Below are 23,243 nucleotides of genomic sequence, written 5' to 3'. Positions count from 1 at the left end.
GGTTGGCTACGTACGTTCTACACACACACACTCACGCTTGCGTGTGTGTGTGTGTGCGCGCAGGTCTTCGGCAACGTGTTGCGGCTCGCCGAGCTCTACCTGCAGCTGCACTCGGCCGGCAGCGTCCTCTTCCGCCGCTGGACGGCGCAGGTGTTCTGCGCCCCGGGCAGCACGGTGTGCGCCATCGTCGACTTCGGCCTGCGCGGCGTCCCCCACCTGCACGCCATGGGCGGCGCGGGCGACGAGCTGCGGCCGCTGTGCCGCGCCATGGATCGCTGCCTGGCCGAGTGGAAGGCCTACGTGGAGGACAAGCGGCGCGACTTCTACCACCTCAACCTCTACACGGCCGAGCAGCTGGTGCTGCTGCGCTCCGAGCTGGGCGCGCTGGCGGGGCGGACGGCCGGCGCCGGGGGCCGTGGCGGGGCGGGCGCGTCGCCGGGCGTGGCGGCCCTCACGCTGCTGTCCTTCATCAGGGAGGACTGCACGGCCGAGCACGTCGCTCGCGCTCTCCTCCACTCGGAACGGGCGGCGCCGTCGGCGAGAGTCGGGGCCGTGGCCGGCGGCGATCCGTCGCGCTCCCCTTCGTCGCCCGCCCCGCTCTCCTCCTCCTCCTCCTCGTCGTCGTCGTCGTCCTCCCGAGCGAGCCGGCTGCTGGGCGCCGTCAAGGCGCTCGTGGACCAGGACGTGGAGGAGGCGGCGGCGAAGGCGGCGGTGCAGGAGCTGGGGCCCACGTTCGAGCGCGACCTCATCGCCTGGGTCTTCGGCAACCTGCAGCGCCGCGACAGCGTCGCGGCGCTCAGCCGGGCGTTCGACGGCGCCGTCGCGGCGGCCGAAGAGGCGGACCGCGAAGCCGCGGCCGCCGCCTCCGGCCTCCCCTGCCCTTCCCTCCTTCCGTCCGGCGACGACGACGACGCCGACGACGAGCGGGCGGGCGTGGGCGACCGCCTCCTCCGGCTGTGGCGGCGCTTCGCGCAGAGCGGCGCCGACGGGCACCTCGGCGTGGGGGAGCTGGGGCGGGCGCTGGCGCGACTCGCCGCCGGGCGGTGCCCGGTGCTGCGCCGGCTGCCGGAGGGGCTGACGGCGGGGCAGCCCAACCTGGTGGTGTGCCGCGAGGCGGAGGTGTACGCGGCGGCGCTGTGCGTCTACCGGCACGGCGACGCCGAGCGGCTGCCGACGTGCGACGAGGTGCTGGTGTGCGCGCCCGACACCACGACGGAGCAGGTGGGGGGACGCACGGACAGACGCGCAAACGGACACGTAGGCATACACGCGGACAGGCACGCAGACGGCGGACAGACACGCGGACAAACACGTAGATAGACGTAGATCGTGCCATCCGTCTACCAGGAGGGACCCCTCGGAGGGGGTCTCTCTTGGGGGCTACTATGCCAGGGGAGAGCCTCAGGGCTTGGCGCCGGAACTTGGCCGCGACCCGTCACGTCCCGTTCCGCCACGTCTCGCCGTGACAGCCTCCTCCCGGCCTCCCCCGCAGGTGGAGCTGTTCTTCAGGAGGGCCTTGGGCCACAGCGGCGACGGCGTCGACGCGGGAGACGGAGCGGGCAAGATCTACTCGCTGGTGCACGCCGACCTGCTGAGCTACGACGCGAGCGTGCGGGCCGAGGAGGCCTTCGAGCGCCTGCGCGCCAGCTCCGACCCCTGCTACCGCCTGGTGCTGCTGTGCGGCGCCGCAGGGGAGCATCGCTACGCCGCCTCCTCTTTCGGCCGCTACCGCGTTGGCGCCTTCCCGCTGGCGCCCGCCGACGAGCTGCGCCGGTACCTGCGGCGCCACTTCACGGCGCCCCGGAACGAGCGCTCGCCCGCCCGCGTCTTCTCGGACCCCGTGAGCGTGCGGCTCGTCACATCCCGGCGCGCCGGAGTCGGTGAGTTCCTCTCTATCGGGACCGTGCGGCCGATCCTGGGGCTCCTCCCCTAGGTTGACTCGGCCAGTAGGGAGACAAAGACGGCCGGGCGTGGTGCTGGCCACCCACCCCCCCCTCGTGTGCCTTTCCAGCCTTCGTAAGTGCTGCTAATCGCTTTTAGCACTTGCCCCAAAAGTCTTCGTCTTTACGTGCGTGTGTGTGTCCGTGCGTACGTGTGTGACCACATAAGCATAACTCTTAATTGAGCACGACCTGTTATTCGTGCGTCTTTTTCCAGAGCGTCTCTTATTATCCGGATAATACTGGGGGGGGGGGGGGGGGGGTGGTGGCGGTTAGAACAATCCTCCTCATTCCTCATTCCGTGTGCGCCTCGTCGAAACGCGACGAGTCAATTTGGCCCACGGCCACCGCGTGCGAAATGACTCCGTGTCCGTCGATTCCGTCCGGCGCGACGACGATCGATGCCCGGCAGCGTTAGCGAACTGAGCGCGGTCGTCCGTCCGGCGGTGGCGGTGCCGCAGGGAAGTCGCTGTACGTGCGGCGGCTGCACGAGTCGCTGTCGCAGACGTGCCCGGGCGGGCGCTGCACCCTGCGCACGCTGCGCCTCATCGCCAGCGCCGTCGACGAGAGCTCCGTGCTCGCCTCCATCGTCGACCTGCAGGAGGCCCCGGGGAAGGCCACGCCGTGCCTCTTCCACATCGACGTCACGGCCGCCGTGAGCGCACACGTACACGCACAGACGTACACGCACAGAAGTACACGCACGTACACGCACAGACGTACACGCACAGACGTACACGCACGTACACGCACAGACGTATACGCACAGACATACACGCACAGACGTACACGCACGTACACGCACAGACATACACGCACAGACGTACACGCACAGACGTACACGCACAGACGTACATGCACGTACATGCACAGACGTACACGCACAGACATACACGCACAGACGTACACGCACGTACACGCACGTACACGCACAGACGTACACGCACGTACACGCACAGACGTATACGCACAGACATACACGCACAGACGTACACGCACGTACACGCACAGACATACACGCACAGACGTACACGCACAGACGTACACGCACAGACGTACATGCACGTACACGCACAGACGTACACGCACAGACATACACGCACAGACGTACACGCACGTACACGCACAGACGTACACACACAGACGTACACGCACAGACGTACACGCACGTACACGCATAGACGTACACGCACAGACGTACACGCACAGACGTACACGCACAGAAGTACACGCACAGAAGTACATGCAGGTACACGCACGTACACGCATGTAGACACACCTACACGCACAGACCTCGGTAGGGTCATCCCCACTTTGCCCCATGATGTTTTCCAGCCTGAGGGATTTCCCTTCCTCCAAGACCTCACAGACATGCTCAGCAAATCTACAAACCTGTACCTGGGGGTAGGAGATCCAGTTACCTTTCTTTCCCCGAATGACGGTGATAGGTGTAGCACTGCAAGTAACTTTTTTGATTGATTTAAAGAGTGATTTGTGATCGCGGGCTACTTAGGCAGACTCCAATTTCTCAGCAACCCGCGATTATTACCAATCCTTGCAACACCGCACGGCTGTCCGAACCTCCGAGCGAAGGCTGTGGTAAGCCTCCTCACTCTCTGACGTGGGATGCTGTAGACGGTGAGAGTGGGTCTGTCACTTTTCCTCAGCCAGCCGAAACACCTTCTCTGTCAGCCAGGGTCTCTGGGGAGGTTTGGACCGTGCACCCAAAGCAACCATTGCAGCTGCCACAGTCCTAAACCTCGCCGATTTCACCTCGGCATCAGGAGGAGTGGGGGATGATGCAAACCCCAGCTGCAAGCGATGAAGAGATTCTCGCTTGCAACTTTCATCAGCTGAGACCAGACCACTGTGGGTTTGAATGGGATCCTGGATGTACACCCACCACCAGAGTGGAAGAATGACAGGTGCATCTTACAGATGACAAGTCGATGGTCAGTGGGCAGATCAGCTCCACAGTAGGTCCTAGTGTCAAGGATATCGGCCCGCATCTGCTGTTCTTTCACTATTTAGTCCAGCAGATGTTCTTGCTTGGACCCAGCATGCATCCATAATGTTGTGTGGATGCGCCGATGACGGAACATCGTGTTGGTAATTACAAGCCCATGGGCTGCACAAAAGTCTAGCAGCCGCCTACCGTTGTTATTGAGCTGATCTGGCCCATACCTTCCAATCACTCCAGACCAGGTGCCAGCATCATGACCCACTCGGGCATTAAAGTCACCTTACGGGATGAATCTATTTCGAGGGGCCACTTTAGCTATTACCTGTGACAGAAGGTCATCCAGGGCATCTGACTCATCGAGCTTGCCTGCATCCCTTCACTGATGTTCATTTTCAGTGGGGTATAAGTAACCACGACCACTGCTCCTAGCCTCTAGTTGATGGGAAGGCGAGTCCAAAGTAGCCTGGGGCTTACAGCTTCCCACATCTCACAGCCACGCACCCATGCCCCTTCATTATTTTGTTCAGAAGAATGCCACTCTGTGTTGTTTGGCAGTCTCCTGCCCCGAGTAGAGGACTGTACACCTCTCATGGTGGCAGGAGCCAGAGCCAGTCCACTGGACCTCCTAAATACCGCAGAGATCCAGGCGGTACCGGTCCAGCTCCCGATAGAGGAGTGGCAGCCTCTCCTCCGCAGTGAGCGTTCAAACATTCAACGTGGCCACCCGCAATGGCTTTTGGCTGTTTCTGGCTGTTTCTGGAGGAGCCCCGAGGGTACAGATTCAGTTTCCTGGCTCCGCCAAATAGGGTTTGGCCAGGATACGCACGTACACACACACACGCAGACACAAAGGCAAAGATCCCCCGCGTAGCCTTTGCCATGCTATCGGGGCTAAGTGCTGTTAGCAACCGGCGCCTTTCCCTCCGCGCGGCCGCAGGTGCAGAAGGGCCTCAGCTCGTTCCTCTTCAAGCTGTTGGTGCTGCGCTGCCTGTGGGACCAGCGCGGCGCCGTGTGGCGCTGCCGCCCGTCCCACCTCTACGTCATCGAGATGCTGGAGTCCGACGTGCAACTCACCCCTCACCAGGTGAGCCCAGCCCCCGCCGGTTTATCCCCCACTGCCCCCCCTTCCCACTCGTGGTGGAGCGATGTTAACTACATCGCCCGGTATGCAAGGAGGCCATGTATTCGATCCCGACGCTGACACCTGCTGTGTATTTGGAATTAACATCTCGCGACCGTGACTGTCCCGATGTTATTGAGGAATGTGTTGAGGAATGAGTTTCATGTGTGTTTGAGCACACGTGCTCGTGTGTGTGTGTGTGTGGTAAGATGTTAAATCCCTCGCCTGGTATTCAGGAGTTTGTGGGTTCGATCCCGACCCTGATGCCCGCTGTATATTTGGAGTTTGCCTCTCTCTCCCCATGATCGCGTGGATTTTTTTCTCCTGGTTCTCCGGTTTTTCCCTCCACATTTTATGTAAATTTCCACATGATGATAAGCCACTTCGTTGAGCTATCATTGGAGATAGCCAGGTCACTTCTGAAACAGAGCTACCGTAGCTTAGCGGGGACTTACCTATTAAAATAAAAGTAATAGTTTAGTTTAGTTTACATTTCACATGGCCACCCATCCTCTCGTGCGCTGTGCCGGTCTTCATAGGTGCTCGCTAGCATCACTTACCCCAACATTCTGTTAAGGCTATAGGGAGGATCTTTTTCTTTGGTGCTGCTACGTGTTAACAGCACTTGCCCCAAGAATATGTTAAGGCTACACGGGGGATCTTTGTCCTTGGCCATCAAATGAACCTCACATTCACTCGAGTGAAATATCATCGGCATCGGTTTGCAGGAGGAGAGGGTGTCATTGCCGGGTCCCGAGAGTTCCAGAATTACAATCTGTATTTAGACTGGAGGAATCCGATGAGCTATCAAGCTCTTGTTCAAAGTCGGGCCGGGTCTGAAAATTACAACAACAAACAATAAAAAGCCCACTGTGCTGTAAGATTATTTTTCAGAAGCGACCTGGCCACAAACGAGCGATAGTTCAAAGAAGCGGCTTATCGCCACGTGGAAATTTACGCCAGCCAAATACTCTAAAAGACCTTTTGTTCGGCCTGATAGAGGGGGATAAACGGCCACGGCACGGGTTAAACAAGAGATGGAGTGATGTGGTATGAGAGGATTATGGAGCTGAGTGGACTTGCCAATGACTGGTACCGGCGGTGTCAAGACTGGCCTCTGTGGAGGAGGCTCGTGAAGGACGCTACTGGGCAGTTGGAGGCAGTCGCCCTCCGGCAACAACGGAGGGCGGAGGAGCGACGTTCAAGGTGGTTGCTGTGTTCGCGATGCCGCCCTTAGGCTCAGCGTGCCGTCGGCCTTCTGGAGCTGCTCCCGCGCCTGCGGTGCCACTCCCCCAAGGAGTGCCTCGACATGGAGGCCCGGCTGATGAGCCGCGGCTCCGCAGAGGACATCCCCGAGAACCGCATGGACCTCGAGAATTTCGCCAACCCTGCCTTCCAGCGTCCGTTCCAGTACCTCCGCAAGTTCCGTCTGGGCCACGACCTGGATGCCTTCAGGTACAAGAAGGGCTCCGTGACGGGCAGCCCCGCCGAGTGGCTCCAGGTCGTGCTGCAGTACTGCGGCCTGGCGGACCCCTCCTGGGCCGAGCTGCGCAACTTCGTCCGCTTCCTCGACCGGCAGCTGCGCGACTGCGAGCGCTCGGTGTTCTGCGACCAGTCCCACGTCGGCGACACGCTGGCCGGCTTCCGGACCTTCGTCGTCGAGTTCATGGTGCTGATGGCGCGCGACTTCGCCACGCCGTCGCTCAACATCTCCGACGAGAGCCCCGGAGCGGCGAGCGCACGCCGCGCGGTCGCCGTGGCGCGGAACGTGGAGGAGGAGGCGGAGGAGGAGGAGCAAGACATCGCCCCTTTCCAGCTCCGCGTGACGTGGGAGAGCCGCCCCCACCCGTACGTGTTCTTCAACGGCGACAGGACGTCCGTGACCTTCCTGGGCTTCCACTTGCGCCAGAACACCGAGGGCTCCCTGGACGCGGTGGATCACCGCACGGGCGCCATCGTCAAGCGCGCCGTCATGAGCCGCCAGCTGCACCGCAGCCTGGTGACGCAGGGCGTGCGCTTCGACGTGGACGTGGACGCGCTGCCGCGGCACGAGAAGATCGAGCTGCTGTGCACCGTGCTGGGCGTGCAGTGGCCGATGGACCCGGACGACACGTACGAGCTGACGGCCGACAACGTGACCAAGATGCTCGCCGTGCACATGCGCTTCCGCTGCGGCATCCCCGTCGTGGTCATGGGCGAGACGGGCTGCGGCAAGACGCGCCTCCTGCGCTACCTGTGCGACCTGCAGCGCGCCGGCCGGCCGGCCGACAACCTGAAGCTCGTCAAGGTGCACGGCGGCACGACGGCGGCCGTCGTGCACGCCAGGGTGCGCGAGGCAGAGGAGGCGGCGCGGAGGAACCGTGAGGACTTTGGCCTCGACACGGTGCTCTTCTTCGACGAGACCAACGCGTCGGACGCCATCCACGCCGTCAAGGAGGCGCTGTGCGACGGCACCGTCGACGGGCGGCCCTTCCGCTCCGACCGCGGCCTCGGGATCGTCGCCGCGTGCAACCCGTACCGCCGGCGCTCGGCCGAGACGGTGCGGCTCCTCGAGGCGGCCGGCCTGGGCTACCGCGTGCGCGCCGAGGAGACGGAGGAGAGGCTCGGCCGGATCCCGCTGCGGCACCTCGTGTACCGCGTGCGGCCCTTGCCGCCGAGCGTGGCGCCCCTCGTCTGGGACTTTGGGCGGCTGAGCGACGGCGCCGAGGAGCTGTACGTGGCGCAGATCGTGCGCAGGCGGACGCGCGAGCGCGGCCTCCCCGAGCGCGACGCCGCCTTGGTCACCGCCGCGCTGGCGGCGTCGCAGCGCCACGTGCGGCGGCGTCGCCACGAGTGCGGCTTCGCGAGCCTCCGCGACGTGGAGCGCTGCGTCGCCGTCTTCCTCTGGCTCCACGACCGCCGGGCGACGCTCTTTGACGACCGCACGGCGGGCGGCCCCCCCGTGTCCGGCGGCGGCGGAGAGGGAGACGCGGCGGCCGACGCGGCCCGTCCCTCGGGCTGCGTCGTGAGGTCGCTGATCGTGGCCGTCGCCATCTGCTACCACTCCTCGCTGCCGGATAAGCGGGCGTACCGAGAGGAGATTGCGAAGCTGCTGCCCGCGCCCTTCGACCGCGAGGAGCGGATCCTGCGGGAGATCACCGCATGCCAGGATCTCTTCCTGAAACGCGTGGACCTGCGCGGCAGCATCGCGCGCAACTCCGCGCTCAAGGAGAATGTCTTCATGATGGTGGTGTGCGCCGAGCTCAGGATCCCGCTCTTCCTCGTCGGCAAGCCAGGCAGCTCCAAGTCGCTGGCCAAGACGGTGGTCGCGGACGCCATGCAGGGTCAGACGTCGCACTCCGACTTCTACAAGACCTTCAAGCAGGTGCACATGGTCTCCTACCAGTGCAGCCCGCACTCGACGGCCGAGGGCATCATCGGCACGTTCAGGCAGTGCGCCCGCTTCCAGGAGGACAAGAACCTGGAGGAGTACGTGTCGGTCGTGGTGCTGGACGAGGTGGGGCTGGCCGAGGACTCGCCCAAGATGCCGCTCAAGACCCTGCACCCGCTGCTGGAGGACGGCTGCGTGGACGACGAGGAGCCGCGGCCCCACAAGAGGGTGGCCTTCGTGGGCATCTCCAACTGGGCGCTGGACCCCGCCAAGATGAACCGGGGGATCTTCGTGTCGCGCGGCGAGCCCGACGTGGCCGAGCTGCGGGCGACCGCCCGCGGCATCTGCTCGTCGCGCGTGGACCTGCTGCCCGGGCTGGAAGGCCTCTTCGCGTCGCTCGCCGACGGCTACCTGCGGGTGCGCGAGCGGCAGGACCGGGAGTTCTTCGGCCTGCGCGACTTCTACGGCCTCGTCAAGGCGATGTTCGGCTTCGCGAAGGCGTCCGGCGGCGTGCCCGCGCCGCGGCAGCTCCGCGAAGCCGTGCTGAGGAACTTCGGCGGCAAGGACGACGTCGACCCACTGGAGGACTTCGCGGCGGCGGTGGGGGCGGCCGTGGCGGATCCGGGCCCCGCGCCAAACCCGCTGGCGCTCGTCGCCGCCAACATCGATGGCGACCCCGAGGGCGACGAGAGCGGCCGGTACCTGCTGCTCCTCACCAAGAACTACGCGGCGCTGTCCATCCTGCAGCGGGAGCCGTCCCTGGCCGGCAGGCTGAGGGACGCCGAGGTGATCTTCGGCTCGAGCTTCCCCGGGGACCAGGAGTACACGCGGGTGTGCCGCACCATCAACCGCATCAAGGTGTGCATGGAGACGGGCAGAATGGTGGTGCTGCTGAATCTGCAGAACCTCTACGAGAGCCTCTACGACGCGCTCAACCAGTACTACGTGCACCTGGGCGGCGAGCGCTACGTGGACCTCGGGCTGGGCACGCACCGCGTCAAGTGCCGCGTGCACCGGCGGTTCCGCCTCGTCGTCATCGAGGAGCGCGAGGTCGTGTACGACGAGTTCCCCATCCCGCTCATCAACCGCCTGGAGAAGCACTTCGTCGACGTGGAGCTGGCGCTGCGGACGCCGCGCCGGCGGGGGCTCGTCCGGGCGCTGGCCGCGTGGCTCGAGGGCTTCGTCGCGCCCGCCCGTGGCCCCGCGGCGCTTGCGGCGCGCCGGCCCTTTGGCGCGGGCGACGCCATCGTGGGCCACCACTCCGACGCCTGCGCCTCGGTGGTGCTGCAGGTGACGGGCGGCGCCGACGGGGATGCCGGCGGGGACGCCGACGGGGACGCCGACGCCGCCTTGCTGGAGGCGGCCAAGGTGGTAATGTTGAACTGCGCCACGCCGGACGCCGTCGTGAGGCTCAAGGCGTCGGCGCTGGCGGCGGAGGCGCCGGCGCTGTGGCGGACGTACTTTGAGGAGCAGGCTCACGGCTGCCTGCAGGAGTTCGTGGCGAGGCAGCTGAGGCAACGGGAGAGAAGAGGAGGAGAGGGCGGCGACGGCCTTCTGGTTGAGGTACCATCACCGAGCAGAGGCGTGCGTGAGGGACTCTGTTCATCTCCATTCGCGGCCCTGAGCCGGTGATGGGGGAAATTCCACAGTTCTATGGTCAAATCCGGTCTCTTCATAGGGCGACTACCTTTGATTTTCAACATTTTAGTGAACACGATTATTGAACTAACTAGATCCATACAACTAAAAAGTGATGTCACACAGGTCCCGCCAGTGTCACCTGTGGTACAAATACCCAAATGTACCATAGATTGGGAATTGCTGTTTTAGGCTAAATGATAATATATAGGGATAGTTATTTATTTATTTACAGCACGGAGCCACGGGAAGCCACAGACAAAGGGGCAACGTAGCCAGAATCGGCGCCACTTACAATTCCCCAAGCTCTGTGGTAGTGTTCATACAAACCGGAGTATCCGCAGAAAACCCACGCATGTGACGTTGGGGAGGGGGCTGGTAACACCTAACACCCATACTGATTCAAACCAACTGCTTGCTGTACTGCCATCATTATACATTATGAGGTTGCACTCTTTACACACAAGTTCTTTCCACAAATGAACCACAACACCTTGTCATCCTCGCAGCAGCAGTGGCTTATGGCTAACCATCGCGCGCTTTCATCTGCAACGCTTTTCCTTCTGATATTAGGAAGCCACTTGAACTGTGTACCGTTAAATCTCGACTTGAAGCTTTCGTGACTGCAGGAATTCATATCCTTTGGGTCTTTCGGTAAAGTCACGTAGATAGGTTCAAAGAAAATAACAAAAAACTACGACGTTTCGATCGCAACACAGGCGTTCGTCATCAGGAAGAGGGGGTTAGCTTCTAAAGGGAAACTGTTTATAAAGGTTTGGAATGGGCATAGTCCAAATGTCAGCAGCCAATGTTAATGTGAGTGGTGGGCAGCGACCGCGACGGTGGTGGGTTTTCCACCAATCAAAGGGCTGCCAAGTAAAAATTAGCATGTTAATGTAAAATTGTTGAGCGTGGAGTCACAAAAAGAAAGAACAGGGACAGAGGGTAACTACCTGTCATCCCCTGGGGCGCCGCGGTGGCGAGATGTCAACTCTCTCACCTGGTATGCAGGAGGTCGTGGATTCGATCCCGACCCAGACACCTGCTGTATATTTGGAGTTTGCATGTTTTCCCTGTGGTCGCATGGAATTTTTCTCTGGGTCCTCCGGTTTTTCCCTTCGTATTTGGTCGCTATAAATTTATACGCGATAAGCCACTTCGTTAAGCTCTTATTGTCCCCAGATGACTTCTGTAAAAGAGCTACACAGCTCAGTGGACCTTCCCTGGTAAAATGAAAATAGTTTAGTTTTATTTCATAAGCTGGAGGAGATGGCGCCCTCGGCACCGGCTGCTAAAGGAGGTAACTTCACGAGCGAGCGAGCGATCCACCTACCAAAGCCGCTGTCCCACACCGCGGCAAGGACACGCGGAGCGTGTTTGCGCACGTACGTACGTCAGCCACGGCCCATGTGCGGTGCTCGTCTCTGACGGGTGTTGCGCTGGCGCCCGGGCCCGTCCCGCAGGTCACCACGCACTCCCGTCTGCTCACGGGCACCGACACGGCCGCGCTCGCTGGGGCCCTGGGAGTTCCGCCCGGGAACGTCTTCCTCCTTGCGCTGCAGCAGTTCGACACGGAGCAGGCGTTCTGCCGCAAGATCCGGTGAGCCGCACCTTTTAAAACTGAAAAAAATACTAAAACTACTTTTATTTTCCAGGTTAAGGCCCCACTGAGCTATGTAGTTCTTTTTCAGAGGCTGCCTGCCTGTTATAACTGATGGCTCAACGAAGTGGCTTATCGTCACCTGGAAATTTATAACAGCCAAATACTCTAAAATACCTGTTTGATAGAGGGGGCTAAACAGGCACCGCATGGGCCAGAGAAGAGATGGAATGACGTGGTACAAGAGGATATGGATATGAGTGGATTTGCCAATAACTGATACCAGCGGTGTTAAGATTGGCCTTTGTGGAGGAGGCTCGTGAAGGACGCTAATGGGCAGTTGGAGGCAGTGAGGAACGGAGGGCAGAGCAGCGGAGCACCGGGCGGCTTAAACACAGCGAGTTGGCACAGTAGGTGGCACAGCTGGTGAATCTGCCAGTCATCTCAGTCAGTCGACCCGTGACACCTGCTGCGTCTGTCCCGTGACCTCCTGCCAGCCGGCGTTCGACACTTCACGTGGCCTCAAAGTGCCGTGGTGATGTCACCGCTACTTAGTGGTGGATGGAGGTTGTTGTTGTTGATGCACGTGCGTGCGTGCGTGCGTGTGATGTGCGTGCGTGCGGTTGCAGGGAGGTTTTCTCGCTCTCCGCCGACTCGGCCGAGCGGTTCCTGCTCATCCAGTCCGACTTCGAGGAATCGCGACGCGGCGCCAACCTCATCGCCTGCGCCAAGTGAGCGCCGCCGCCCCGGGGCGCCCCGCCTCCCGTTAGCAAGGCGCTCGTTAGCAAGGCGCTCGTTAGCAAGGAGCTCCATAGCAAGGAGCTCGTTAGCAAGGCGCCCGTTAGCAAGGCGCTCGTCCCAAAGCGTCGATCGGCCGGACCAGGGGTCGGCTCCACACACAGTGGTCTGACTCTGTGGTCTGACTCTGTGGTCTGGCTCTGTGGTCTGACTCTGTGGTCTGACCCTGTGGTCTGACTCTGTGGTCTGACTAGGCCATAGTCTCTGGTGTAGGCAAATCAGTTTCAAATACAGTGCATACATTATTATTATTAGATAATGCAAACTTAATGCCTTGCAAAAAAGGTGTCTTATTTGGTGTTTGAACATCTTAAAGCCTCCTGTGTTATTGCCAGAAAGGAGTAAAACCTAATTCTTATTTTTACACACGTAAGGGCAACCATCGGGATCGTGGTCATTGTAGGGGGAGGGGAACGAGAGGGATGGGGAGGGGAGAGAATGTACCCAAACAGGACCGCAGAATAAAGTAACGTACACGCGCCGAGTGCGGTCGGATACGTACGGCGCGAAAGAAGTTTAACGTATGGACAGTAGATTATTGTAGATTCCCCGGGGCAGCGGCTACCTCACACCCATCATCCGCGGGATGGCGTGCCAGGGCTCTGTCTCCCCGCCCCCTTCGTCACGTTATATAGTGAGGACCACCATCTCGTACTCGCATTGCGTTGCGGCTCTCGAAAATATTGAGTTTTTGTTTTATGGAATTCGAAAAAAAATTGGCTCTTCTTCTTGTTGCTGTTTTGGTTGACGACCCCTGGGCTAGAGACAGAGGCAGTGGAGAAGAGAGGATCACGTTCCGTGACTCGAGCGCAGTTCATTATCGTTGTACGTTGAACTTCTTTCGCAACGTACATAGCCAACCGTGCTGATCGGAGATGTGGGGGAACGACAAAAAACTCAACACACAAAGCAGTTCTAGAGAATTGAGTTTGTGAATCTTGATGATTTAAAAGTGCATAGCTGCAGCGGTTTCCTAATATAGGAAGGAAGAACGTTCCAGATGGCCGCAGAAGCAGGCGATGCGGTGACCGTCTTTGTTCAGTGGTTAGCCAAGAGCAGCTGCTGCTGCGAGGTTGACCGGAGTTCGCGTGATGATGGTTTATGCTCCTTGACGAGATCAGCGAGGTATTGTGGTTCATTTGTGGCGAGCACTTTGTGTGTAAGAAGTGCAACCTTATAACGTGTTCAGCAACCGGAAACCAAGAAAGAACTTAGGGTAGGAAAGAGACTATGATAATGACGATTGTGGTGATGTGGGGTATGAGTGGGTCGGTGAGGTCGCAAGTGAGTGGGTAGGTGAGTTAGCGGGCGAGTGAATGAGTGGGTAGGTGAGGGAGTGGGTGATTGAATTAGTGGGTGGGTGGACGGGGGCGGGTGAGTGGGTGAGTTGTTGTGACCTGCAGTGCGGTGGTTGAATACAGTGCGGATGAGATGAAACAGTCATTCTCGTGTCTCCACTTGTCCCCACGTGTCCCCGTGTGTCCCCGCGTGTCCCCCCGGCGTGTCCTCACGGCGTGTCCCCCCGGCGTGTCCCCCCGCGTGTCTCCACCCACAGGTACTGCACTATGAATGAGAGGGGCAGCGTGGCCGCCGGGCCGCGTTGCGGAGTGCTGCACGTGTTCTTCATCACCAAGCTGCCGCGCGCCTCCGGGGCCTCGCAGTACGTCGGCTTCCAAGGAGGTGCGTCGTCGCGTCAGCCCCGTCCCTCCGTCTGTCCGTCCGCCTGTGCGTCAGTCTGTCCGTCTGTCTGTGCGTCAGTCCGTCTGTCCCTCCGTCTGTGCGTCAGTCCGTCCGCCTGTGCGTCAGTCCGTCTGTCCGTCGGAGAGCGTTACAGGACCCGAGCGTTTGCTTTGCTGCGCCGGTGATGAGAATCCTGTTGCTGATGATGCTGTTGCTGATAATTAGTTTTCTACTGTTGATGCTGATGAAATGTCTGCTGCTACTGCTGATGATGATGATGATAATTATTCTACTGTTGATGACGCTGTTGCTGCTGCTTCCTGCGTGGTGGCGTGTACGTGTGTGGGTGGGTGAGTGTGTGCTGTCGGGAGCGGTAGTGTTGTGGTTAGCGCACTGCAATAGGACCCTGATGACCCGAGTTACATTCCCGCTCACGGCCAACACCGGTGACGATTATTTGAACCTGTCCTGGACCTCCCCTAGGTCGACTCAGCCTAAAATCAGTACCTGGTGCGGTGTTTAAACATCGACACTGGGAAGACAAAGGCGGCCGGGCGTGGTGCTGGCCACCCACCCCCTCGTGTACCGTTCCGGCCTTCATAGGTGCTCGCTAACAGCACTTGCCCCAACAGTCTGTTGAAGCTACACGGGGGATCTTTGTCTGTGTGTGTGCACACCTGCAGGCCCGTGGCTGTCCGTGCACGTTGACGAGCTGCGGCGCTCCCAGGAGCAGCTCTCTGACGTCACGGCGCTGCTCGGCCTCTCGGTGCGCGAGCTCTTTGCACGCTGCGCCGGCATCGACGACGCAGGTAAACAACAGTGGCCGCGACAACGTGAGCGTTAACAACAACGACAACATCAACAATAACGTCAATAATGATGTCAATAGCATCAACAGTAATAACAATAACGTCAATCACAATCATGTCAATAACAATAACGTCAGCATTAACGTCAACAAAAACAACGTCAATGACAATAACGTTAATAACAATAACATCAGCAATAACAATAACGCCATCATCAACATTAAGAGCAATAACTTGAACAACAATGTAAACAACATCAACAATAACATCAAAACAACACCATCAACAATCACAACAATAACATCGACAACAACAGTAATGTCAACCAGAACGTCAACAATATCATCATCATCATCGATGGCACGCCCTCTTTTGAATGACGTCACAGGACCACCACTAATTTTCTCTGCGAATACCGCCAACATTCCCGTGGCAACCGCGCACCTCCGCAACGGGCGGCTGTGGACGCAATAACCGCTTGGCCACGTCGCTTCCGTAATTTGACCACGGCCCCGCTGTTGAACCCAGGCTGGCGGTGAGGGGGGGGGCTCGCAGCTCGCGTTGAACGGGGTGCGGTGTTCACTGTGTGTGCAGCCGGCGAGGAAGGCGTGTTGGCGATGGACGTGGAGGGTGGAGGCGATGCAATGGAGGTGGAGGAGGAGGAAGAGGAGGAGGAGGTGGAGGATGAAGAGGAACCCACAGACCAGCTCGAGGAGATGCGACCCACTGTGAGCGGTCCACCACTGACGCCCCAACACCGGCCGCCTGCGGCTTTTTGGCTAACAGGAATCAGAATCTTGATTTGTTGAATCCGATGATCTGGTGAAGCTGTTTTTCACAGATGTCCGTTAGTTTCACAAAAACGGCCACCGCATCGCGCGGCGCTTTCAGACGCGCTTCTCCCGGCCGTCTGGAACGCTCTCCCTTCCGATATTAGGAAGCTACTGGAGCTACGCACTTTTACATCATCCAGATTGACAAACTCATTTGTTTAGAACTAGTTTTTGTGTTTAGTTTGTTGTCTTCCCGCATCTCCGATTAGCACGGCGGGCTACGTGCGGTACGTTCACACACACATACACCGGCACCTTCTGAACGCGTTCTCACAAAGACAAAGATCCCCCGTGTAGCCTTAACTGACTGTTGGGGCAAGTGCTGTTAGTAGCATCTATGAAGGCCGGCACGGCGCACGAGAGGGTGGGTTGGTGACCAGCACCATGCCCGGCTGCCTTTGTCTCCCCGGTGGCGATGTTGTTTACTCACGGCATTGGGTTCAGACGATGTGCCGCTGGTGTTGGTGGTCGGTGGCCATGAGCGGGAACTCTGCTTGTGGAGCGCAGGTGCGCACCGCCGCGTTCAACGCCGCCGCGCTGGTGCGCAGCTGCGTGCAGGCGGCCGCGAGTCGGCTCAGCGACCCGGCCGACCCGGGGTCGCGCTCCACCACACGCGTCCAGCTGCTGCTGCGGCTGCTCACGTCCCACGGTGAGACGCGCGCGTGCGTGCGTACGTACTTACACACGCGTGTACACGAACGAGCGCAAGCAGACAATATTAATTGACCGATGACGGCTCAGCATGTAGAGGAACGCGGAGCTCGAGGGAAATTTGGCTCAGCGCTTGGCTGCTGCTGCTGCTCGTCTCCGTCTCTCCGTCTCTCCGCGTGAGAGCGACGAGTGGACGGCGTCGCGTTTCGAACTCCCCACCGCCCCCCCGAGCTCTGCGATCCTCTAAACAGGAAGGTGTTTTTGGCGCGTAACAAGCTCCCCGCCCTCCCCTCCCACGCGCGTGGCAGCGGCGTTCACGAGCGCGCTGCTGGTGCGGCTGCTGCAGCTGATGCGCCAGCGAGACGCCGCGAGCTACGAGCCGCGCGAGTGGGCGGTGCGCGTGGCCGGCGACCAGAGCGGCCTGCGTGAGGGCGGCACCTTCAGGTGAGACGGCACCCCCCACCCACCTCCCACCACCCCCCCCCACCACCCCCCCCACCACCCCCCCCACCACCCCCACCACCCCTCCCACTTCCCCCCAATCACCACCCCCACCACCCCCACCAACCCCCACCACCTCCCACCACCCCTCCCACATCCCCCCAATCACCCCCCACCACGCCCCCCCTCACCCCCATCAATCCCACCTCCCCATCCCCCCCCACCCACCCTTCCCCCTCGTCCCCCCTAGCCCCCCCCCCACCCTCCCAGCTCCCCCACTCCCCCTCTGTGGATCTCACTGAAAATGACCGCGGAAACAAATCTCGACCGTTCTCGTGAACCAACGTCACGGACGCTGCCCTCGCGTCTCTGTGCGTCCGCGACCCAGGCAAGCGCTGTGGCTGCACCTGCAGCGGGTCGTGACGCAGCTGCTGGTGCAGGTGCTGGCCATCGTGGACCGCGACCGCAACCTGGACCTGCTGGAGCAGAGCGAAGTGCCCCGCGACCTGGACGCGCTGTGGCTGAGCATCTTCGGGGACTCTCGCGTCCTCGAGATCAACTACAACCCCGACCTCGGCGGGTGGGTGCCACGCCAGCCCCCCTCCCGTGCCCACCGTTGGAAGTTCAATAAAACCGGGCGGCGTTGGCGGCGGTGCTGGTGGCCGTTGCTGGTGACGGTGGCATTGGCGGTTGTGGCGGTGGTGGCGTTGGCGGTCGTGGTGGCGGTAGTGGTGGCGGCGGTGGTGGTCGAAAGAAGAACTGATGTACGTGCTATCGAAACGGGAGAGGGTTGATGGGCGCTCGCTAACAAACGCGGGTTTGCGTGTCCGCGCGCCACGGTAGGGACGAGCAGCGGGAGGTGCGCGTGGAGAGCTCCTTCAAGCGGCCGCAGCAGCAACAGGGGCAGCAGCAGGAGGGGCAGCAGCAGGAGGGGCAGCAGCAGGAGGAGCAGCGCGGCGCTTCGGCGCCGTTCAGCTGGGTGCTGCGGCAGCAGCTGGAGCAGCTGTGGGCCGAGGCCGGACATCTGTCGAGCGGTGAGTCGACTGGGCGCTCGCCCTGCACGCGGCCGTGGCCGTCACTACACTACTATATACTACACTATACACTACACGACTACACACTACATGACTACACACTACACTACTACACTACACTACTACACACTACACTGCTACACACTACACTACTACACTACAATACTACACACTACACTACTACACTACACACTACACACTACACTACTACACTACTACACACTACACTACCACACACTCCACTGCTACACACTCGTGGTGTTGAACGCGACCGCTGTGGGCGTGTGGTGACGCAGGCCCGCAGGCCTCGAGGGTGGACGGCTTCTGCACTCTCTTCGGGGCGTCGCGTCTCGGCGAGCTTTGCTCCGCGCTGTCTCCCGAGTCGGCGGCGCTGCTCGCGGAGCGCTACCTGGAGGACGTCGTGAGGGCGGCGTTCCCCGTCACCACGGCCGCCGAGCTGCAGGTGGGAGACCTCGGAGGCCGGGCCGGGCCGGTGCCGGCTGGAGTCGGAGGCCCGTGCCGATTCGCCGGAGAGCCAGCGACGGTGGCGTGGGTGGCGTTTGTTAAACGTCGAAATGACGACTTATTAATTTGCACCAATGGCGCCGTACGGCGAGTCCTGGGTTACCGCGCCGCGGGGATTCTTCCTTTCGGGAACACCGTTCGCACGGAACGCGCACCGTTATAGCGCGGAATGTGTTATGGCAGTAACGAGGAGTGACGCGCAGCGTGCATAGTAGTCGTCGTAGTGACATCCCGCCACACTTTGTTTTCACGTGATTTATGTTTAAATCGTTTTTCGCTTGACGCGCTTGTCGCCTTACGCGGCACTTTTCGGGAACGCATCTCCTCCCGCCGCGTGAACCGTGGGGGCTTGCTGCAGAGCGTCAACATTGTTGATCGTTACGATGATGATGATGATGATTATCACGATCAGGGAACCCCGTGTGTGCGTTGACGTCGTCGTTGCAGCTGCTGTGCCGAGCGCTGGCGTCGGCCGCGCTGGAGGCGTCCGCGGGGCCCCTCTCCATCGCCGCGGTGCACGCGGCACTGGAGACGGCGCGCCCACGCATCCACAACCTCCTGCGCCTGCTCGCCACCTTCCCCGAGATCGTGCCGAGCCTCGCCCGTGGGCACCGTGACCACGACGATGAGGCGGAGGAAGAGGTGGAGGAGGAGGAGGAGGAGGAGCGGGAGCTGGTGAGAGATTTCGTGCTATGATTCCTTCTGAGTATTTTTGGGGGGTTTTTCCATGACTGTTTGGCCGCCCGCCCAATGATCTCAAGGTTTAAGTCTACCCAACCCCCACCAGTGATTGGGTGAGTGAATGAGTGGGTGAGTGGGTGAGTGAGTGGGTGGATGAGTGGGTTGACGGAGTGAGTGGGTGAGTGAGTGAATGGTTCGGTAAGTAAGTGAGTGAGTGGTTGGGTGGTTTGGTGAGTGGGTGGGTGAGTGAGTGAATGGTTTAGTGGGTGAATGAGTGGTTGGGTGAGTGGGTGGGTGAGTGAGTGAATGGTTCGGTAAGTAAGTGAGTGGTTGAGTGGGTTGAGGGAGTGAGTGGGTCAGTAAGTGAGTGGGTGGGTGAATGAGTGGTTGGATGTGTAAGTGAGTGGGTGAGTGAGTGGTTAGGTGAGTGAGTGAGTGGTTGGGTGAGTGAGTGGTTAGGTGAGTGAGTGAGTGGTTGGGTGAGTGAGTGGTTGGGTGAGTGAGTGGTTGGGTGAGTGAGTGGGTGAATAAGTGGGTGAATAAGTGAGTGGGTGAGTGATTTGGAGGGTGAGTGAGTGTATGAGTGAGTGGGTGGGTGAGTGGATGAGTGAGTGGATGAGTGAGTGAGTCGTTGTGATCGAGGACAGTGTGGACGAGACAAAGCAGCCAGCCCGGTCGGCCACCCACCACTTCCTTAACATCTCCTGGCAAACAAAACTTGCCCCGGCGGTCCGCTCGAGGCTACACGGGCGGCTTTTGTTTTTGTGCCGCGCAGGTGCTGGACGTGCGCGCCGCCCGCGCGTGCCTCCGGGCGCTCTCGCTACCCGGGGTGTCCTCCACGCCCCCCACGCCCCCCACGCCCCCCACGTGCCAGCGCTGGCTGCGCTGGCTGCGCAGGGTGAGCGGCGCGCTCGCCACGCTGGAGAGCACGCTCAGCGGCGACTACGCGCGCCACGCGGGGCCACGGAGCCGCGCGCTCGTGGAGCAGAGCAGGTGGGCGCGCACGCACACGCACGCGCACACAGACGCACGCACGTGCACACGGACGCACGCGCACACAGACGCACGCACACAGACGCACGTGCACACAGACGCACGTGCACACAGACACACGTGCACACAGACGCACGCTCAACCGCAGAGGGGCACAGACGCACGGATGCACACACACGGAGACGGAGCGAGCGAGCGAGAGCCGCTACCTCCCCTTCCCACAACTCTGTCCCGTCGCGCCGCAGACCTCTGCTGCACCGGTTGGAGTCGGCCTCCCTGTTTGTGGAGCTCGTGCTGCTGGGGAGCAAGGACGACGCGGCGCTCTTCAGCCTGCTCAGTAAGCAGGCGGCCTTGCTCTGGAAGGTGAGCGCCCCGTCCCGCACCTTCCGCGAGCTCGCTTGGCCACGTACGGTGCTGTTAGTTTGCCGCCGTGAATTTCCACGTGACGACGAGCCACTTTGTGCGAGCTGTCGTTTGTGGCCGGGTCGCTTCTCAAAAAATAAGCGAATAGCTTAATGTGCCTTGCCTGGTAAGATAAAGAAAATAGTTTATTTTTATTTTCTTAAGATTCCTCCAAAGTCTAAACTAAAGATTCTGATTCTGATTGCCTCTGCCCTGCGGCCTCCCGCCAACAGGTGCTGGAGGTCAACTGGGACTTCAAACTCCTGGAGCCATTGCAGGCGGTCATCAACTTCCTGTGCCTGTGCAGCCAGAACGCACGCACCCTGCACTACCGGTGAGCAACCTCTTAAAGGCACCCTGCACTACCGCTGAGCAGCCTCTTAAAGGGACCCTGCACTACCGGTGAGCAGCCTCTTAAAGGCACCCTCCACTACCGGTGAGCAGCCTCTTAAAGGCACCCTGCACGACCCGAGTTCGATTTCCACTCACGGCCAACATCAGTGATTGTGATCTGAAGCAGTCCTGGGCCTCCCCTAGGCCAACTTAAATGAGTGCTTGGTGCTGATGCGTAAAGATCAGCAAAGGGGGAGGCAAAGACGGCCGACTAGGGTGGCGCTTTGGCCACCCACCCCCTGGCGCTCCGTGCCGGCCTTCATCGGCGCCGCTGCTCGCTAACGCCGCTCGCCCCAGCAGCCTGCTCAAGGCCATGCGGGGTGGTGTAGTGGGTGCGGTGGTGTGGGGGGTGCGGTGGTGTGGGGGGTGCGGTGGTGTGGGGGGTGCGGTGGTGTAGGGGGTGCGGTGGTGTAGGGGGTGCGGTGGTGTAGGGGGTGCGGTGGTTTAGGGGGTGTGGTGGTGTAGGGGGTGCGGTGGTGTGGGGGGTGTGGTGGTGTAGGGGGTGCGGTGGTGTAGGGGGTGTGGTGGTGTAGGGGGTGCGGTGGTGTAGGGGGTGCGGTGGTTTAGGGGGTGTGGTGGTGTAGGGGGTGCGGTGGTGTGGGGGGTGTGGTGGTGTAGGGGGTGCGGTGGTGTAGGGGGTGCGGTGGTGTAGGGGGTGCGGTGGTGTAGGGGGTGCGGTGGTGTGGGGGGTGTGGTGGTGTAGGGGGTGCGGTGGTGTAGGGGGGGCGGGGCGAATGGGGGTTGCGGTGGTGTAGGGGGTGCGGTGGTGTAGGGGGTGCGGTGGTGTAGGGGGTGCGGTGGTGTAGGGGGTGCGGTGGTGTAGGGGGTGCGGTGGTGTGGGGGGTGCGGTGGTGTAGGGGGTGCGGTGGTGTAGGGGGTGCGGTGGTGTAGGGGGTGCGGTGGTGTAGGGGGTGCGGTGGTGTAGGGGGTGCGGTGGTGTAGGGGGTGCGGTGGTGTAGGGGGTGCGGTGGTGTGGGGGGTGTGGTGGTGTAGGGGGTGCGGTGGTGTAGGGGGTGCGGTGGTGTGGGGGGTGCGGTGGTGTGGGGGGTGCGGTGGTGTAGGGGGGGGCGGGGCGAGTGGGGGGTGCGGGGCGAGTGGGGGGTGCGGTGGTGTGGGGGGTGCGGTGGTGTAGGGGGGGGCGGGGCGAGTGGGGTGGGTTGGGGGATCTTCGTCTTTGCGTGTCGCCCCCCCGCCCGCCACCACAGGGACGGGGTGAAGCGGTGCCCGAGGTGCCACGTGGACTCGGAGGCGCTGTGCCGGCTGCCCTGCGGCCACGCGCTCTGCGAACCCTGCGCCCGGCGGGAGATCTCCCCCGCGCAGTGGCACTGCCCCGTGTGCCGCACGGCGCTGCCGCACGGCTTCCAGGCCGGCGTCGCGAAGCCCTCGCGGTGCGTGACCCCTGACCCCGCCCCCCCACCACGCTTCACCGCGGCGCCTCGCCTGGGGTCCCGGACTCGTGGGTTCGATCCCGACCCCTGACTCCTGCTGTCCATGTGGAGTTTGCGTGTCTCTCTCTCTCTCATCATCATCACAGTAGTCTCGGAGATGTGAACTACCTCGCCTGGTATGCTGGAGGTCGTGGGTTCGATCCCGACCCCTGACTCCTGCTGTGTATGTGGAGTTTGCGTGTCTCTCTCTTTCTTCCCGTGCGTTGTGTGGATTTGTCTCCGGGTCCTCCGGTTTTTCCCTCCACATTTAGAAAACATCTGTTTCGAGTATTTGGCTGCTGAAATGTCCACATGATGATAAGCCGCTTCGTTGGGCTACCATTTGTGAACAGGTCATCTCTGAAAAAGAGCTACATAGCTCAGCGGGCTTTACCTGGCGAAGGAAAAACCAGTTTGTAGTTTAGTCTTGAAACCCCATCAGAGACCGCTCTGTCATTGTCTAGATCAGTGTTCTTTGTCGCAAGGCCCGCCGGGCAACTGGCGGCCCCTTGGTAGCCTTTAGTGCGGCCCCTGACGTGCGGCCCCCGACAATACACAACACGTGATCTAAACACCCCCCATTGTCATCATCGTGCTGCTGTCAAACCCCCTCACACCGAGGATGCCTTATCGGTGAAAGTGGCCCCCCTCTGAAACTGAGTGAAGAACACTGCCTAGAGACACCATCAGAGACCGCCCTGTCTGTCCGCCTGTGAGTCCGCCCCACTGAGGCCGCGTCTTGGCGCGTGCCGTGAGCAGGGAGGCCCAGAGCAGGCACCAGCGGCTGCTGCGCCGCCTCAACGCCTTCTTCTCGGAGCTGGTGTCCCAGCTGTGCTTCCGCGGCGACGAGCCTCCCTCGGCGCCCGTCGTGGACAATCTCCTCGCGCTGCTGTTCGTGTCCGACGACGCCGGCGGCGACGACCGCGGAGGAGGTACGAGTTCAAC

At 61.0% G+C, this 23,243-nt stretch overlaps 1 protein-coding gene across 1 annotated transcript in view; it reads left to right on the top strand.

Moving 5' to 3' along the window:
- Positions 1–23,243, top strand: part of RNF213 (ring finger protein 213) — a 70,960-nt gene that overhangs the window by 26,027 nt on the left and 21,690 nt on the right. The window contains exons 24-44 of the mRNA XM_078618576.1: positions 64–1,221; positions 1,493–1,880; positions 2,402–2,595; positions 4,841–4,987; positions 6,261–9,956; positions 11,495–11,631; positions 12,261–12,362; positions 13,985–14,109; positions 14,793–14,918; positions 15,513–15,646; positions 16,259–16,400; positions 16,711–16,846; positions 17,232–17,423; positions 17,687–17,877; positions 18,174–18,340; positions 18,850–19,077; positions 19,859–20,076; positions 20,322–20,439; positions 20,712–20,812; positions 22,077–22,259; positions 23,058–23,230. Coding sequence (XP_078474702.1) covers positions 64–1,221; positions 1,493–1,880; positions 2,402–2,595; positions 4,841–4,987; positions 6,261–9,956; positions 11,495–11,631; positions 12,261–12,362; positions 13,985–14,109; positions 14,793–14,918; positions 15,513–15,646; positions 16,259–16,400; positions 16,711–16,846; positions 17,232–17,423; positions 17,687–17,877; positions 18,174–18,340; positions 18,850–19,077; positions 19,859–20,076; positions 20,322–20,439; positions 20,712–20,812; positions 22,077–22,259; positions 23,058–23,230 — 8,056 coding nt within the window. The remainder of the gene's footprint in view (positions 1–63; positions 1,222–1,492; positions 1,881–2,401; positions 2,596–4,840; positions 4,988–6,260; positions 9,957–11,494; positions 11,632–12,260; positions 12,363–13,984; positions 14,110–14,792; positions 14,919–15,512; positions 15,647–16,258; positions 16,401–16,710; positions 16,847–17,231; positions 17,424–17,686; positions 17,878–18,173; positions 18,341–18,849; positions 19,078–19,858; positions 20,077–20,321; positions 20,440–20,711; positions 20,813–22,076; positions 22,260–23,057; positions 23,231–23,243) is intronic.

This window comes from Lampetra planeri, chromosome 58 (genome assembly GCF_965212315.1).
Source record: "Lampetra planeri chromosome 58, kcLamPlan1.2.h2, whole genome shotgun sequence".
In the NCBI taxonomy this organism is placed as follows: Eukaryota; Metazoa; Chordata; class Hyperoartia; order Petromyzontiformes; family Petromyzontidae; genus Lampetra; species Lampetra planeri.
The sequence above is the reverse complement of the archived record's forward strand: the minus strand, read 5'-3'. Positions and strand labels throughout refer to the sequence as shown.